The 19426-nt window shown below is 42.6% G+C and overlaps 1 protein-coding gene across 2 annotated transcripts; it reads left to right on the top strand.

Moving 5' to 3' along the window:
• The first annotated feature begins 2293 nt into the window (after positions 1–2293).
• tefa (TEF transcription factor, PAR bZIP family member a) lies at positions 2294–19131 on the top strand. Of its 2 annotated transcripts, none has more exons than XM_030078089.1 (5): positions 2294–2542; positions 12648–13046; positions 14674–14894; positions 16020–16231; positions 16727–19131. In XM_030078089.1, exons 1-5 carry the CDS (start codon positions 2467–2469, stop codon positions 16746–16748), a joined length of 930 nt encoding a protein of 309 aa, XP_029933949.1. In that variant the 5' UTR covers positions 2294–2466; the 3' UTR covers positions 16749–19131. The 2 variants fall into 2 exon arrangements, with proteins under 2 accessions (XP_029933949.1, XP_029933948.1); XM_030078088.1 differs by lacking the exon at positions 2294–2542 and adding an exon at positions 11194–11511.
• The last annotated feature ends 295 nt before the right edge of the window (positions 19132–19426 follow it).

Below are 19426 nucleotides of genomic sequence, written 5' to 3'. Positions count from 1 at the left end.
CACAGCAGAGGTAAACATGAAGTGGAAAATACCCATCAAAACACTAAAATCAAACAAGAAATAGCACAAAAATCACTATAATATCAAAAAATACGATTCCAGCCAGTTGCCACTGCAGGTTTATTGATAAATACATTAAAAAATAATAATAATAGTTGGAAGAGAGAAAAATAAATATATAACCAAATGAATGATGGTAATAATGATTATAATTCATGTAATTATGTTTCTAAAAACATACAATAACAACACCAACAACAACAGCTAACAGTAATAATAAAAAACATATGCAAAGCCCTCAAAAGTTAAAACTAAACAAAAAATGGTTTACACAGGAGCGGTAAGTGTGTAGAAATATGTAGTGCAGGTTCATCTTACAAGGATGTGAATTTTTTTTTTTTTTTTTTAAATATCCTAATTAGATCATTAATAGTGCTACCTACACTGCTGAGTCTATAGAACTGATGAATGGGGCCCAATGACAATTGAATTGATCAAGACAATAATAGACAATAATAATAAATCGAATCTTTTATTAATGGAGCCCTTTTCAAAATGCATGTTACAAAGTTTTCGCAAAGGCAAAAAAATATTAAAAATTTATTTTTTTGGAGTTATGGAGTGTTAAAACGAATAAAAGACAGTTAAAAGAAAATTATTAAAACTCAAGTAAATTAAAAAAAGGCTTTCAGATAAAAGTATGTTTTCAGAGGGGACTGACTCAGCTGACCTGATGGTTCCAGAGCCTCGGGGCCCGGACTGCAAACCCGCCATGCTGCAGGACCAGACAAAAGGCCTCTCCACCTGAGGATCTCAAAGTATGAACCGCCGTGCTCGCTACTAAAAGGTCAAAGGTATAGCAGGGAGAGAGGCCGTGAAGAGCCGTAAAAGTATAATCTTAAAATCTACTCTAAAACACACGGGGAGAAGGTGCAAGGTGATGTTACCACATCTCTTGTTTCTGGTTAAAACCCTGGCAGCTGAGCTCTGTATAGTCTGGAGCGGGTCGATGCTTTTTTAAGACAGACGGAACTGCACTGAGTGGCCACTTTATTAGATCCACCTGCATAATCTAATCTAATCCAATCCAACTGTTGTGCCATAAAGATTCCTTTTCTGCTGCCGATAATGCTCAGCTTTTCTTGTTGTCACAGTAACAGAGGTGTTCATTCACTTCTATGTTTGGCATTGAGCTGATAGTGCTGCTGTTGGACTGGACTGCATTTTATTGAGAGTTGTTTCCAATATTCTGTCCCCTTCATTGTATATTAAATAGGCAGGACAAAAAAAATAGAAACACTTATAATAAATATATATATTTATATAATAAACTTAGATTGTGCAGGTGTGTGTGTGTGTGTGTGTGTGTGTGTGTGTGTGCGCGCGCGTGCGTGCGTGCGTGCGTGCGAGAGAGAGTGTGTGAATAGGCCATCAGGTCAGTGTGTTTGGGACATGTGAGTGACTCCAGAGGGGTCACATCGCCCCTGAAGGTCAAATCCTCTCCCTGCCCCGTCCCACCCTCCTTCACGCGCATGTACCCCCCTCTCCATCGGGATGGATCAGTGTCTCAAACGGCGTTGTTTAGGTGCACGTGCACCCCAGATGGACTTATACAAAGAGTCTGGCACGTGTGAATGAACCCTCTGAACCTGCAGGTATAGGGTGGAAGTGGTGCGCGTGCGTGGCGATAATGAGGGTCGTGCACGGAATCACGACAATTGCACCAATCTTCGCTTGTTACCTTGAATTAGAAATAATGTTGGTCAATTTCTTTTTTTAATGCCCTCTGCAGGTCGAGCCCTACCAACAAATCACTGTAAAGTTCCTGTTTACACTCTCACCATGTATCACTAGTTAAATATAGTGACCTTATTGTACTTTTTAACATGTTTTAACCTGCTTTAATGTGTATATAGGCTGTTAAATATCATTCAGCTGGGATTTTTGCACAGCATCTGTATAAAATCCGTTTTCATATATGACTCCCGTTCATAATGAATCAACAGGTAGCATCTGCGATTTATTATTTATTTATTTACATGTATTCTTTATTTCATAACAGGCCCTGACAGATGTTTTTGCCCCTTAGGTAATACCGAAACGGCTCCTCATTGGCTATTGCCGCTGTGACGGCCACCAGCACGGACCAATCCCGGCTCCTTCCGTCGTTGCTATTGTAATTGCTGAGGGAACGCTCGCCTCTGATTGGCTACGAGGCTGTCAGAGGGGGCGGGACGCATTAAGTAACTCGTGTCGAGTCAAAAGCGTGTGGGTGTCAGCAAACTTTCAATATTCCCACGACCGAATGGAAACTGTCAGTCTCATGTGAGCCAAGACATCGACTTTGGGAAGCGTCGGCGAATTTGTTTTATTTTAATTTTATTTGGGCTTTTGCGCTTCAACTGAGCTTCATTCGCTTTGAGAATACGACTTTATTTGCAGCCAAAAAAAAAAAAGTCCAGAAAAATGACTGCAGAGATGCCGGAGATTTTCAAGGCTCTTCTTGAGTATCCATTCTCAGTGCCGACCTTTAATGACGACGGTAAGAGTGTGTTTTCCTGCAGTTTGTTTGCAGACAGGTCATTTTAATCTAATGGGGCTTCTTTCTCCAACCCGGATTAAAGACTCAAAGCTGCAACTGAGTTGCACTTTTCTCCAACCTGCTGGCATTTTAATCCACATGAAAACTGTCTTTATACGTGTAGATGCAAAACTTTAAACAGGGGTAGAAGTTTCTGCAAACAACTGCGTATGCGTTTCGTAACCCCGCACATGACAGGCTGACCCGCGGGGGGTTTGCAGGCGCTGCTCGGCTCCAGTCGCAGCAGAAGCGACATTTTACTCTGTCGGCTGTCACAATCCAAAATCCAGCCGGATTAAACGAGTCAGTCTGCCTCTAATCTGCGGCTCTGTCGAGCTGTCAGAAGCCACTATGCACTTATCAAGGTGGGCGCTTTGCTGTCTGCTCATAACGTGATAACGCCCCCATAGTTAACTCTCAACTTCCGGTGGTCATCTTCAAAATAAAAGTATGAAGTATATGGTGGTGGGGGGCGGTCAGCTGCTACAGCGACAGCTAATGACATCACACAACACCAGCAACAGTCAGTTAGTGATTTTAATCATCTTAATCATAAAATGAGACAGCGCCATCTACTGACCACAGATGCAAGTGGGCGTAATTGACTGTCCATTTCTAAATGAATGGAAGCTGAATGACTTTCTGTCCCCGCAATTAAGTTCCTCCTTAAAGACCAACCAGCATGCTGAAGCTTGCTCCACCTAGTGGCCGCTTTAGAAATAGACTTTGATTATTGTGGGTATTATTTGAATGTGTTTAGAAACTTGTGAGCTGCTGCTAAGTGGACCAGGTTGCTTAGAGATGCCTTAATGGTTTGGGATTGCTAACTGTTGTAGTTGTACCGGCCTTAGGGAGTGAATCAGACCCGGATAATGTGGAGTTTTGAGTGTGGCTGCTGACAGTCTCTTCATGTCATTTGCTAATCTTTGGATTTATTAAAAAAAAAAAAAAAAAATAGCCTGGAGGGTCTCATGACATGAACCGAGGTTTAGGCATCACGCGTCTGCTGGTACAACAATGTAAAAAAGGGCCCTGACGGCTTTGGCTTTGTAAATACTGCACAGCTGGGTGTTTGTGTTAGTTGGGTTTTTGTGTTAATTACACTTTAAATGAACAGCTGTGCACTTTAATAATGGCACTTTGCACTTTGGCAGCAAGATTTGCACTTTATTAGTGAGATTTGCACAGGACATTTTCACATTGCATATTTGCACATTTTGTACAGAGTATTTATTTATTTTTTTTGACTCTATATGTTGAATATTTGAATATGAATATGAATATTTGAAAATTTGGTGACTAAATCGCCATGGCATCTGTGTCTCCTGCCGGTCATTCTGACAGCTGACATCTCAGGTCGTGTGTCTGCTGTTTGTGTTGCTGTAAATCAGGTGTGTCTGCCAGCTTTAATTGTCAAGGACTTTTTAAAATGTGTAACTGCTGCCTCCTGGCGTGTTTTTTTCCTTTTCTTTTTTAAACTTTTCACTGCACGCTGTGTCTCTGTGGTCAGCAGCCGGGAACATTTTGTTTCGAGCCGTGACAGGAAGTGAGCTGTTGAGGCTCTCGCTGAGCGCAGGCATGCTGCAGTTTGGAAAACATTGAGAAGACCTGCCTTGTGAAACACACACACACACACACACACACACAGATCCCTGAGGAATCTTGCAACTGGATTGTGCCGATCAGATACAAGGAAACATGACGTGCCAGCTGGTGGGCAGTTTTATCCAGATGCGTGTGAAGAGATAATAAATGTCCCAAAGGAAACAGGAAAGTGCTGAGATGAATTTAGGGAAGACAGTCTTGGTGAAAAATAAATGATGGTGCCGTTTGGGCCAAGGTGCTTTCTGCCATCAATACTCACAGTTCAGGGTCTAGGTGTGTGTGTGTGTGTGTGTGTGTGTGTGTGTGTGCGTGTGCGTGTGTGTGTTGGAGGTCGCAGGTCAGTTGTAATCTCATAATCACATCACTAGAAGACTCTGTTTCCTTTCTCCGATGATTTGCTGGATTTGATTGCAGTAACGACATTACACCGAAACTGATGGTGTTTAACAAGATTTCAGGTACGGAATCAGCACAGGTGGTCTAACATCATACAAAACACACAGCTAAGATTAAAGGGGCAGTCCGCGCCTGAAATGGAAATTCCGTCATTAATTTCCCACTCTCAAAGTCTGGTAAAACTCATTCATATGAGTTAGCCGCTGTACTTCTATTTAATGTTTCTACCTGGCTAGTCATACAACGTCAAACAGCCCTAACAGTTGCACTGTATTATATTCTTCATTATAATAACACATCTTATTTGTATAACGCCTTTCAAGATAATCAGAGGCACTTTACATGAAACTGGGCTGCATACCAATGGCAGACAAATGGAGTGTTTGCATAATAAAATGTGCAAATACATTATCTTGTGTAAATTCATCTTGACCTGTTTCCTCTCCCCTAGTAACAGTGATCTGGTTTCACATGTTTTGCAAAGATAATGATACTGCTCCTCTGGATCGAGATTTGTCACGCAAACTGTCAGGAGAAATTTGTCAGACATTTGATGTTTTTTGGAGCTGCAAAAATATGGTTAGTTTTAGTAATTTGTGAGAAGGCTGAGAATAGAACTTCAGGAGCAAGTGGATAATGATTGGATTTTAATTTTGGGTAGGAATAATGGTAACACTTTATTTTAGTGGGTCATGAATTTCATGGTAAGTAGGTGATAATTGGCAAGCAGCGTAATTGAAATTTCTTTGAAATAACCCCCAAATTATATCAACATGTACCTCAAACTTGGTTGACAACTGAAACTTTTACTTTCACTGTCTCACCAAACTCATTCTGAACATTGGAAATGTTGGCAAACCGAATTTATGATTTTTATTGGATTTAATTACAACTGGTGTTGAGTTGCAGATTTAATGGCAGTCATAAGGTTTCATGATGCAACAAAATTTCCTGTTGCAACCTTGATTCGTTTTTATGAGCTAATGCATGTGAGATATTCATCTAGAATGACAGTAACAGTAAAAGTTTCAGTTTTCAATAACATTTGATATAAATGTTGGTGAAATTCAGAGGTTATTTCAAAGAATTTTCACTAAAATGACAGTAACAGTAAAAGTTTCAGTTTTCAATAACATTTGATATAAATGTTGGTGAAATTCAAGGTTATTACAAAGAATTTTCACTAAAATGAGGTGTTACCCAAATAACCTTTAATAGGACTTAAACATCACATCACAAGATCACAGGCTTCATGTCTTCCCAGCACACAGTCAGTGGAGAAAAAAATACCACTGGCCATAAAACACTTAATGCACACACACACACACACACATACACACACAGACCAGACAGACCTGTTAAAGAGCTCCTGTTTCAACATGGAGTCCACATGGCATGATCACCAACATTTCACTTTATAGGCCTCATAACCTTGGCCTCCATGTTTAAAGATTTAGTTCTTGGCTGCAGCACGTGTACTGAACACGTCCAGTGTGTGGAGCACATGAGACTATACATGGAAAAGTCTTTTAGTCTCATAATCAGTGTTAAAATCTTGTTTTTATTACAATAAGTGAAAAAATCTGCTTGTGTGGTGACATAATCCCACTTGTTTCCCAGTTTTTTTTTTTTAAATCAGATGTCACTTTCTGGTTTCTGGCGGGCTGATCTGCTTCACTCTGCCTTGTTTTGACATTTTTACACTGGACTGTGAAACTGCATTGGAAACAAGCCGTATCATCTCCTCCCACTGGTAGATTTTTTTTTTACTTTGTTTGAAGAAAAGCAAGATTTTCAGCACTGAGTGGGAAACTAAATGACGGATTAACATGGAGATGGTTTGTAGTGTGTGCAGTAGGGCTGGGCGATATACCGATGTTGTGTTGATATGGTGATATGAGACAAGAAAAAAAAATTAGTCTTTTCCTGGTCTATAGGCTGCATTACAGAGAAGGGATGCCGTTTTCTGAACTTATTACACTGTTGTGTTGTTTGTCTCTCCCTCCTCTAGCTCACTGTGTAAACATTTTGTGAAAGCACCCACAGTCGTCCCTACAATATCATTGCAATGATATTTGATTTTGTCCATATCCCCCAGCCGTAGTGTGCAGCGACATGTGTCCTTTAAGGCCCCGGGTTCGATATCTTGGACACTCACATGTTTGTTTTCCTCAAGCCAAACAGCACAGAGCCCATAAACGTGTCAGCAAAGCCAAACGAGCTGCAAACATTTCATTACCACCACTTTGCCAGAAAGCTTGCACGCTGACAAAAGTCCAACAAAAGACTCATCAGATGGAAAAAAAAATAAAAATATTTATCTTAGGTGAAAAGGTGGCATGGTGTAAACAGTGGTGATCGTTTGGGTCAACAGAGCATCATCAGCTCCACTGTGCACCGTGTTCATGTCCCGCCTCACCGTCACATCGACTCTCACTCTCTCTCCGCTTCCATTCGTACAGTAAATGTCAAAAAATGAAATACTTTAACATTTAGAAAGTAGGACAAACTCATAAAAGAAGTGAAAACGGGTAATGAAACTGACAAACATGACGACATCATGAGGTAAGAGGAGTTCAGCAGCATTTACTGTCACACAGCCACAGGTCATGCTAAGTTTAGCCCAGATTATAAGTAATGTGGGTTTGACAGTACAAAACCCTGACATTTCACCAAATTAGGTTCTTCAGATATCGATATTTCGCCATTAGAGCCTTTGAACGCGGCTCAGCTTGAGCGCTTATAATAATAATGAGCCCTTTCATTGATAATTATCTAAAAGAGAATAATATTAAAAAAATTTCCAGGCTTGATCTCTCTGCTAGAGGAGGGGAATTTACGGGAGAACAAAACCGACTGCTCACAATCAGCGAGTCACGCTGAGAAATGAGTGTCATTTTGTAAATGGGGATGACATTTTCATGCTGTAGCTTTCCACTCGGGTCCAGACAGATGAAGTCAAACACGGCTGCCTGGCTCCAAAATGAGTCCTCTGTGCGTGTGTGTGATTATACAAAATGTTCCCAAACATCCTCTGCAGTCTGCGCCCCCCCCCCCCACAACACACGCACACACACAAAAACTAAAATAAACAGAGACGGGCATAAATCTCCCGCCACTGATACAAGAATGGATGAATATTGTGGCAGGAATGTTCCCCCATATTATATCTTGGAAGTGACATCTCCTCACTCTCCGTTTGACCTCCCATGTGACTGAAATCTGCACAGTCACCGTGACAGCGAGTCCTGCCTTCTGGGAAATCCATTCACTTTTCTTTTTTTTTTTTTTCATCGACTTTTACCAGACGGAGAAATGGCATTAAAGTCACACAGATCAGATTTGTCTCCCTGTTTTCTGTGCATGGTGCCGTTTCTTTGGCTGTTTCGCAGATTTCACCTCGAGGCTCGTTATCAAGCCTCTCAGCAGCGGCCGCGGTTTAAAGGATCATTTACATTTTACCTTTATTTTCTTCTTTTTGAAGCATATCTTGTTGCAAATCGATATTAACTTTTACACAGGCGAGAGGGTTGAAATGCGGCGGGATGTAAGCGCAGAGCACGTTAGTGATTGGTGAGAAACGCCGTCGTATGGAAGTGCATCGCTGCCGTGCCAAAAACAGAAAAAAGCAAAGGGGGCTCAGTTTCATGTCAATATCTTTTAAAATATCAAATTTTACCACAAATTTCTCATTAGAAGATGAGACTAAGACCCCACCGCTTCTTTTTGTGGCACTAATATTCTGATGTAGCTTTCCAAAATGGGACTTTCAAGAGAGACAGAAAAGTTAAAAGCGGAAATGGTGATGAGAGTTTTGGGTGAAACTGGCTGATCGAGTCACATTAGCATTTGGAAAAACATGTATTTTTTATTTTCACATTTCAACGTCGCTGGGATGATATAGCTGCATTTCTCCTTGTTTGAACGTAACATCATGGACACGCCTTTTCTATCCCTGTTGGAGTTTGTTGCTGCACCTGGTTTGCTGTCTCTTAAAATTTGATTTTAATGTTGCTTGGAGTTGAACGAACACGAATACAGTTTGGAGGAAGGGAGTAAAGTCACATGATAACTGTTGTTTTCTGATGAGAGCACATACAGATCAATAGGAACTGATCAAAGGCAGACAGGACACAGTGGAAATGGGCTTGAATTTAACTGCAGAGCCTCACAGACACCATGTGGATGTCAGCTATATGTCATAGATGTGGATGCTGTTGTTGGTGACTTAGTGGAGCATCTCTTGCGGAAGAATCTGCCTTGTACTCATTGCAGCCCAGGGAAACTGCAGTTGTATGCACTGCATTAGCTCGTGTTTGACTTCTTCAAAGCCTGGGTGGATCCGGGTGGCACGTGTTTACGTTCACTTTGCATGGGACAGAGAGGATGTCTCTGTCTTGCCGCCAATACGCAGCACGTGCCTGTCATCTCAAGGTCAAATGGAAGAGATTCTCTAATGACCCGCGTTCTCTTGTCTCAGCGTCTGTATCCTTCATCTGCGGCGTGTGCTGCATTACAGGAATCAATATAGGATCTAGTATAGGACTAATGGCTCTGGATGGGAGCGTTTACCGTAATTAATGTCCAGAAAATGCTGTAGTATGAGCCCCGGACACACACAAGCGATGGCTGCTTCACTGTGCAAAAGGTTTATGATGCTGGGCGAGGTGATGCTGATGCAGTCATTAATTCAATGTCAGGGGTTTGCAGGTGATGTCAAAAGTCATATGTGACGCCACATGTGGACACCGATCACCTGCCACATCAGAGACCATCAGCAGCACCTGCCCTTAGCCTCTAACCTTGAGGCGTGCCTGTGCCCCTCCTCGTGCTGTTGTGCCAAAAACATCCTGCATGACACATACAAGCAACACGCACTCATGATGGGTGAAACCACATGGCCAGCTTTCACACATACACACATAAACACCACTCCTGTTATGGCCATGAGTCGGGGGGGGATGCATGTCTGTACACCACACACTACTGTTAAAATTAACCTTGGCGATGCTCATGCAGGGACACACTGACATGTGGAGACACAGGGCCATAGTGGCACGCATGACACTGCTATGTTTAGTGCAAGGAGGCTGCACAAGACATGCCTTCCATGAACTTTGTGTGTCTTTGCTGCATATAGGCAAAAAGGCAATTAATAATTCACTGAGCTCAGGTGATGCTGCGCTCAGGTTGAGTTAGTAGCTGAAATATTAACAATCATCACCGTCAGGGTTAAACTACTACTAGTACTTTTCAACAGGATGTTCTGTTCTGTTGCGGTTCTTCCCTATAGATGCAGAGTCTCATGGAACATATAGATATTTGCATTTGGGATAATCTGCATGCCTGCTGTGTACCCATAAAGACAGAGGCTGGGAGCAGGTCAGAAAAACACACACACACACACACACACACACACACACATGGCGCCTGTATGTGCACATATAGGCTGCATTCCTTCTCCATCTCTGCTGCCCCGCCCTGCACGTTTCTGCATGCAAATGACACAGTATAGCTGCAGCCCCATTGGCCTGAGCTGGCCGACATGTAATGACGGCACATGTTTATCCATGTGAGAGGCATGCATGCTGCGGCGGGGCTGCAGCACGCAGGGACAAAGGCCCATAGAATAACATATAGGCCGGGCATGTCTTGGGTGTCTTTGAAGCTCCACAGCAAACACACACGTCAACAAAATATACGTGTAATGCCTATTTTTAATGGTGGTGACCGCCACATCTCACATTTACACAATGATGCAACGCTTACTGGGGGATTTTGTAGCCTGTGTAGCAGCTTTGACAAGTGGAAATAATGTGAAAAACTGTCAAAATCATGAGTTAAGGTTAATCCACTGAAACCATCTCAATTTCTATGCTTTTTTTTTTTTTTTATTTGGCTGCGCGCTTTTTCAACGATTAAAAAAATGTTGTATTTTAGCGTTTTGACAATTTGTTTTCATTGCAAGACTACTACTTTGTTTCATATGTAGAGTTATTGTACTTACGTGATCTTTTACATTGGCTTGTTTTTATCTTTTGTGTTGCTACAGTGGGATTTTAATTATTGCTTTTTTTAAATTGTTGCTGATCTGAGTTTTCGTGGACTCTAAGCGAATGGGGGTCCAAATAAAGAGTAAAGGACACGTACTCCTTTTAAAAGGCTGAAATTAGGCGGATCTTGTGCCGCTTGTACATGGATCAGGCACACAGACCACCGCAGCCACAGCTTTAGACCATCACGCTTTAACTGTTCATGAATGCCGAAGTTAAAGAAAGGATTTGTTGAGTTTCAGGTTTGGGTGAGGTTGTGGCCCAGATGTAAAACTGCAGTGTTTCTCCGTGTTTTCTCATTTTTCTCCCCCCCGTGACACGTTTTCCTCTAATGTATTCAATGAACACATATATAACTCGGTCAACCAATGAGCTTTCGACCTGCTGCCGGCCTGCCCATTGGCTCCTCTGTGCAAACCCCGCCCCCTTCGCATAGAAAACTTAAATATTCATGAGACACAGGAGGAGCCGGCCTATCAACGCGGGCGGGGGGGCGTGGCTTCGTCTGAATAGCACAACCTGTGACTAATTTTTTTTAAGAGAACTGGGCCAAACGAGAACAGGTCGGCGATGCCTTGACGCTCTCAGTTACGTTTTTCCAAGCCTCGATTTTGATCCTTTTGTAAACATTTGAACTGAAACAAATTATTGTACGTGTTGGAAGCGCGTTACAGGGATTCACAGGGAGCGGATATTAAAGACGAGCGGCATTTCTGTTTCAGGTTGCGGTTATTTTTTTTTTTGCCTAAACAAAAATGTCGGGAGAGCCGATTGTTATCACGCTGGAAACGACCACGGGGGCCCCGGGTTCACTCCCGGTGGTTTTGAAGAAAATAATGGAAATACCTCCGCCGAATTTACTGGAGGGTGACGACGGTAAGCCGGCTGATCATTACCCAGAGATTTTGATCTTTTTTATGGGTTAACAAAAAGTCCCGCAGCTCTGTGTGGAGCAAGGAACAGCATGTACACGCTGTCCCCATAATATTCTCTTGTAGGGTATTATTATTATTATTATTGTTATTATTATAGCAGACCAGCGGATGTCGACGAACGAGTTTAGCCGGAAAAAGCCGAAAGTGCGAGGGGGAGGAAAAATCCGAAATTTAACGACTGAAGTCAAACTAGTCTGCAGCTCGGTCACGAAAGGCAGCTAAACTCAAGAGTTTGTGTTCAGAAAACTTGGCCTTAACTTCTTGATTTTTTTTTTTTTTTTTTTTTTTTTTTTTTTTCTTTTGCGGTTCACGTTTCCTTCTTTTCCTGCGTGAAGAAATTAACTTTATATCAAAGCGAAAAGAAGGGATTCAAAAGTCATGTGTATGCATCTTATGTTTCTACTGCATCAGCATGCGACCACCTCTCCAGGCTGTTTGTTTATTAGTTTTTTTTTATTTTTTATTTTATTATTGTGTTTGTTTCTGCTGCACAAGATGATTTGTCAGGATTGCAGGCTGTACAGTTGCCATCCGGGATCAGTAAATCAGAAGTACTTTATTGATCCCTGAGGGGAAATTGGGTTAAGTATCTGTCTGTCTGTCTACTTTGGCATTAATGTGTAACAGGCAGTTATTTGTGTTGTTAGTATCAGTGTCGTGACACTCAGACTTAATGTTCAGGCTACGGGCTGTGCACATGTTTTTATTCATAACTGCCCTAAGTCAGGTTTTTCTTTTTTGCTGTAAAATTAGATACTGGATCAGTTCAGTGTCTGTTTAGTTGGAGGATAGGCTGAATTCAAAAACACAGGCACAGGGTGGAATGTGTGTATCACCTTCAGATGACATTGGAGTAGGGTTCCCAGGGTGTCAAAATAAATAACATTTTCCCGTCAGCACTTGAAATTTAGTACACAATCAATGGGGAACACGTTGTCCTTTTTTTTTTTTTCTTATTGAGACAGGAGGTGAAAATAAGACAAAACTGACTTCTGTTTCTGTTTCTCCTTCTTGTCAGCGGAAACCATAATCACCTAAACCCGGTGTGTGTGTGTGTGTATGCTTATCTCCTTACAGAGACTGACAAGGAGAAGCTGTGTCTCGATGACGATGCGGACCTGGGCAGTGGAGGCAGCGGGATGGGCCCCTCGGCTGCCCTGACCCCCGCCATCTGGGAGAAGACCATTCCCTACGATGGCGAGAACTTCCACCTGGAGTACATGGACCTGGAGGAGTTCCTCATGGAGAACGGCATCCCCACCTCTCCCGACGACGACTCCCAGGATGACCAGGACAGAGATGCCCAGAAGACAAAGGAGAAACCCAAGGCGGCCGCCCCCGCCCAGGTGACGAAGGCTGCCAAGGCCCCTGCCGCCCCCGTGGCCCTCATGCCCATCCTGGAGCTGGACCAGTGTGAGGAGGAGGTGGTCACCATCACCATGAGCCCTCAGGAGATCAGCTCTGACGTCACTACAGGTGAGAGGAGAGAAGGGAAGGGCAAGCGGTGACAAAATTACAAGCCTGTAGCTATTGTGCGATACGGTTTCTCTGCAATTTGATCCCCCAGCCATTGTGATTTGGTACCTTGCCATAAGAGCTCACTAGTTTAACAATACAGCGCTTTCAGGTGAAGAAATGCACCCACTGGCAGCCATGTTGGGGCTCTGATGTGTCTCCATAAGCACTGCTCGGCCGTCTCAACAGAACCGAATAGTCGCAGTTAATCTTAAAGCTGTTTCTGATGTGGAATCCATAATTTCACCACTGATACATCTGATTGAGTTAGATATTGTCGGCTGGTTAGTTATCTCTTCAGCATTTGGCCGGCTGACCATCTCATTGTGCTTGTAAACTCACCCGATTTGCACACATGCGGTTTAACATTAACTTAGGTTGCAACAGCCCACACCAGCAGTTTGGTCAGGTTAACCAAAGTGACTCCTCTGACGCTGCCACTCAAGTGTTTTATAGTAGAAATTATGGCCCGAAACAATAGAGACTATGTACTTGCTTACAACATAAATGACTGGACCTGCTCCCTCATTTCAACAGCCATCTGGTTTCTCTTTTTTCTTGCCAGACATGGTTATTACCATGTTTACGACGCAGCTATAAAGTCTTTGTAAGCTGATCTAGCTCAAGATAAAAAAAAAAAAGTTTGGGGTTTTATTGGCTCTATCAAATGGCAGGAGAGCGGTGTGTGGTAAAAGGCACAGCAGCGGTGTGGGTGTGTTCTGTGAACATCACCCTGAGCCGTGTGTGTGTGTCTAACTTGAGTCATGGTAAAAATAGAAGCTGGTCTTGCTGTGTGGTGCAGATAGCGGAGTTAACTACGGGCTTATCAGTGACCTGTTGCCGTGGACACATCAAATCAAATTGACAGTTTTGTTTGGGTTGTGTCCGTCTCCTTGACCTCCGTCTCTGTCAGCTCACAAATACAAATCACGTTGACGTGACTGAGGCGGGCTGCTTCCCCTGCACGGTCTGTCAGGTCAGCTGCACTGAAGCCTTCATATTGATGAAGAGTCACAAAGCATTTCACCACAGATGCTGGATCAAACTTAGGACCACCTTTATTATCATAAACACAGTCTTTATTTATTTTGTTCTGACTGTTCATAGGGTACTAATTAAAGTGATGAGCCACATGGCTTGTGCTAATTGAGGATCCTAACACCACTGCCATAAGAAACAGTGGATTTACAAGGTTCAAAGATGTATTACATACACAGCAAAGGTTAACAAACTTTACTTAAACTTTTTGGAATATTACTTAACACAGAATAAACTTTTGAGACACTTTGCGCCAAAGTTTTTATCAGGCTTTTCATCCTCTCTCAGACAAAAAACACCTCATTATAGAAACTGGATGCTCCCCTGAGTTCTAGTATGTCTTAACAAAGAACCAGTCACAAGCCAGTGGACAGTGGACAGAGTGCCAGCACCAACCTCATGACGGTCTCTGATTTGGAGGAAAGTTGGTGATTGCTGCAACAAGCATGGGTCCTTGGTTTTTGCTGTGCTTATGAGGAATCCCACTGACCTGCAGTGAGACCTGCAGCTGGCTGGTGTCACCTCAAATGATTCCCCTGTATGTTTCCAGAGGTGACCACAGGCAAGGAGCGGGCGACGCCCGAGCTTATCAACCCCGATGACATAGAGGTGGATGTGAAGTTTGAGCCCGATCCCACTGACCTGGTCCTGTCCAGCGTGCCTGGAGGCGAACTGTTCAACCCGCGCAAGCACAAGTTCAGCGAGGAGGAGCTCAAGCCTCAGCCGATGATCAAGAAGGCCAAGAAGGTGTTTGTACCTGAGGAGCAGAAGGTATGATGGGAGAGAGAAGGGCAGCTTTTTAAACCAAAAATCCCGTCGAAGCCTAAGCGTAATTCATTTGATAGACAGTCATTAAAAAAAAAAACTCTTAGGAGGATACATTTTACATTTATGCCGTTGATATTTAACTGATTCTCTTTTTATTGAGTGCAACAGCTTCGAGCTTGCTGGTGTTATTAACAAACACAGTGGTAGAGAGTGTCAGGCTCAAAGCCACAGTGTTACCCTGAGTGTAGAGAGGAGGTGAGAAGTGTTTGAGAAAGAATTTAGAGCGAAGGTGAGAGTAAAAAGGGATTTTTTTTTTAGATGAAGATGAAATCACACAAAAACAAACAGAGGAAGGATGACTCAGCAGCCCCATTTGTACAGGACATTAGCTGATTGGTTTGCTGAAGAGAATGATGCAAACTGCTTGCAACAGCCTCGCTTTGAGCAGAGCTGTAGATAACCTGTAGGAACTAGACCAGGTCACGCCGAAGATGTTCATCATCCTCAGTGACTCAGCAGCTCTCCCCTGCACCTCGAGTTGAATGATTTCCTCCTGAACGGCTGCCAGAGCGCGCCGGTTCGTGTTTACATGCTCAGACTAACCTGGCTGCCGGCCACGCTGCATATTTGGCTGAGGTCACTCTCGGGTTAAGCTGCAGACACTTTGTGTGTGTGGTTAGGCTGTTTGTGTGAACTTTTGACGCCCTCAGACTGAATCTCCACATTGCCATGAATAAACCAGCTTTAAAATTCATATACATGCCCTTTAAATGAAAAATGAGTACACAGAAACCATTCATGAACAGTAAAATAAATTAAACGTACCATTAAAACAAGCCTTAATTGCTATTTTTGCAGAATATTTTAGCTGATTTCTGATATTTCAGTATTGGCTAACTCCTAATGAAAATATTCTACATGCTGTTTCAGCCGGAGTTCACTAAATGTCACAGTGACTTTAATATAGGAGAAAGCCAGCCATCTCATAAATGCAGTATGAGCTTAACCGGGTTATTTTAAGTGAGTTATGACGTATACACACCTAAACCCGAGTAACCGAGTTAAGAAAGTAATTCCCTCTGCATCTGCTGCGTGATCTTCAGTCCAGTTCTCTCTCCGTTTCCCCAGGATGAGAAGTACTGGCAGAGGAGGAGGAAGAACAACGTGGCGGCCAAGCGCTCGCGCGACGCCCGCCGGCTAAAGGAGAACCAGATCACGGTGCGGGCGGCCTTCCTGGAGCGCGAGAACACGGCGCTGCGGACGGAGGTGGCCGAGCTGCGGAAGGAGTGCGGCCGCTACAAGAACGTGGTGGCCCGCTACGCAGCCAAATATGGACAAATGTAAGGGACGAAACCCAAAAAAAAAAAAAAAAGATTTACACACACGGCAACATGGCCATCCTGATTGGTCACAGCTCAGTGTCAGTCACAAGTCAGGTCAGAGACGATTAGTTTTACTGATGCAACATTAGCGGTGTTGCTGAAAGGACAGGAAACAGGAAGTGACATCATATTAATGTGGCGAGAGAGTGAGAACATGCAATACTGTCAGCCATACAGGCAACCACAGACACACACATGTAGTCTGCGAATCGAGACGGGTCACAATCAAGCCTTATCAAGCCTTTTGTTGTTGAATATAAACTTTTACAAGCATGAATATTTTTCATTATCCATTAAATGTAGCCTTTAGCTTCACTGGTTGTTTGGGTTTGGAGATGTTGGGTTCAGAAACTCACTCATGTGACAATGTAAATAATGTTTTTTTGTGCTTTATGTTGACTTCCCTCCCTCTCCCCCTCGGTGATTCATCCTCTTTTTCTCTTCTCTTTCAAGCGGGCAGCCAGAAGACCTATAGACTATAATTGATTTATTCATTTATTTTTCAGACGTTGATTTGGAATGAATAAATAAATCAAATAGTTTGGGGGGTCAGTGTGTGAGAACGATAGCTCGCTGAGATGAAGAGGAGGATGAAGAGGAGGAGCGCGCGTGTGTGTGTGTGAGTGTGTGTGTGTGTGTGTGTGTGTGTGAGACTGAGATCGCCATGTAGATACAACAGCATGTTGTTTTAAGACATGAGTTTTGGATTTTTATTTCTACTTTTTTTTTTCTGTGTTTTTGTTTTTAAAAATCTGTACTTACCATCCATGTGAGTTGGTCGGGTGAATGTGTGACACTCAAGTGCTTCCTCATGCACCTCATTGATGATGATGATGATGAATTGTATTTTGCTCATGTTTTGTACACCATTGCCTGAATGAGATCATTTACCACATTTTGTTTGGGGGTGGGGGGGGTCGAGGTTATTAGACGATACCTCAGGTGACAATATTATAGCCTAGATTGTTAGTCATCATCGGCATGGTGTAGTGTAAAAACCTGATTTGCAATAAGGTTGTTTCCAGTTCTTTCCACATTTCATTAAGATTTTTTTTTTTTTTTTTTTTTTTAATGGTATCTTGTTACACGGCAGATGGAAGTGAAGTGAAGGCGCTCGGCTTTTCTCTGCCTGGACAAATTCTTTAACTGTGACATTTCCAATAACTTAAGCTTCTTCAGGGGATAACAGTGGCATGGCATTAGAAAAACAAACAAACAAACAAACAAACAAACAAACAAAAAACAACGTAATGTCAGCCATGTCCACTGCTCTTCGTGTACCGGTCCTCATTACCAGCAGCACAGGTGTACATATTGCTCGGTAATGTTTCCTGCGGTGTGTGTGTCCTGCTGTCCTGTCCAGTGTTAATCCGTCGGTCGGCGGGACGTCCCGTTGACTCGACCCCTTTATGTCTAAAATGCTTCGGACATGTCATACGCGTAGAACCCACATGTAAATACTCGTAGAATGATATTTTCTAGACTTGCCATTATTGTACAAACATATAAAGACATAATAAGCCCAGGTTTGTGCGTTTAGGGTGCATCGACTTCACGTTGACGGTGTTTTTGCACACAACCAAACGGCTAAATCACCCGATTGTACATGTTTACTTCTCCTCTGGACTGCTTCCACAAGTTGTTCAGCCTGTTTCTCTGCAACCTATAGAGAGTAGCTATAGACCTGAAGCACCAGTTGCAGTTTTTGGTGGCAGATCACCTTACAGCTCTTGAGATTTTAACGCTGGGAATGTCTGTTGCAGGGTTAGTTTTCTTACTTTTTTGACAAAGCAGGAAGTCTCATGAACTAAGTGCAGATTGCATCGGGGGGCGTCTCGTGTCATGAACAGAGAACGCCCCCCCCCCCCCCCCCCTCCTCCCCAAACCTGTAAGTGTCTTCTACTTCTTAAGCCATTTCAATGCAGTGCCCAGTCTGCCGGTTTACAGGGGGGCATTTTGTCGTTTTAACATATCAGAGATTAAAGAGAAGCTGTTGTCGCCCGGCTCACTGACCGCCGGGCTTTTACTCCTGACGTTTTGTTGTGGGGATTTCTTTTAGGAGCTAGACTGACAGGGAAAAGTTTTTTTTGCCACTGTGCTTCCAGACCAGGTTGAGAATTTTTTTTTTTTTTTTTTTTTTTTTTTTTTTTTACAGAAAACCCTCTTCAAAAATAAAACTATTAACTGTTAAGCCATTAAAACGGGAAGAGTTGACCAAAGCCCTTGTTGCAGCTTTTATTTTCAGGGAAAGATTTCCACATGTGAAGTCCTGATAATCAAGGAAGACAAAAACATTCTGTTCCAAATGAAAGTTGAATCAGCCGGTCACATGTTTAGACATCAAAACCTACACATAACACAGTTTTATCTGCTCATATTTAATTGTGCTTTTCCTCAAAATTGAGAGACAACTCCGTTTCTCGTGGAGGAAAACAGTGATGTTTCCAGCCTCAAACTTACCTTTGACTCCACTTCTCTCTCATATCCCGACTTCACTCCCAAACTCGGTTACGTTCATCAGCGCATCACTTGATCCTCTCTGAAAATGATGCTTGGGAAACCACAAACAAGCTCTCCGAAGTGTACCTTCTGAATGGTTTGATCTCAATGTAACGCTGAATGAGTGACACAATGAGCTTCCTGACTTGTTCTTAGTCTTCTTTTTATGCCGTCTGCAAAAGTTCAAAGTGGATCTGCCTTTCAGTCAGCAGTTACATACGACTCTGAGGAACTTCTTTTTAATCTTTCTCGTTCCGTCTTTGTATTCTTCTGTAAAAGAAATGGCTTCGCATTTTGAGTGTGGCTACTTTTTGTGTCTTGACTTGTATATATTATTAAAGCATTGTTGGAAAAACTGATCCTCGTGTTGAGGCCTCTATACCCTTCACATATAATTTTTTTTTTTTTTAAATATTCTAGCCTAATTAGTACTAGAGTATAATAATAATGTAGTACCTCACTGCCTTTACAGCAGTTTCTACTCATCAAAGCTGGAGTTCATTTATTTTAATTGACTCTAGGTCCATTATTTTCCCAATTCAAAGGGCAAAATCAAATCCTATCCAATCCAGATTTATTTGTATAATGGTAAATCGTAAGAGTTTTCTCAGGATGCTTCAGTTATTCATTAGCAAAGTATGGAGTAAATAAATA

The sequence above is a fragment of the Myripristis murdjan genome, chromosome 19 (genome assembly GCF_902150065.1).
Source record: "Myripristis murdjan chromosome 19, fMyrMur1.1, whole genome shotgun sequence".
Classification (NCBI taxonomy): domain Eukaryota; kingdom Metazoa; phylum Chordata; class Actinopteri; order Holocentriformes; family Holocentridae; genus Myripristis; species Myripristis murdjan.
This window is presented reverse-complemented; position numbering and strand designations above follow the sequence as displayed.

Bases quoted from the DNA above. Each gene is read 5' to 3' on its own strand.
- tefa (XM_030078088.1), top strand. From the start codon at position 11,391: ATGTCGGGAGAGCCGATTGTTATCACGCTGGAAACGACCACGGGGGCC. The intron at 11,512-12,647 runs GTAAGCCGGCTG...ATCTCCTTACAG, and splicing joins TTTACTGGAGGGTGACGACG to AGACTGACAAGGAGAAGCTG. The intron at 14,895-16,019 runs GTATGATGGGAG...CCGTTTCCCCAG, and splicing joins TTGTACCTGAGGAGCAGAAG to GATGAGAAGTACTGGCAGAG.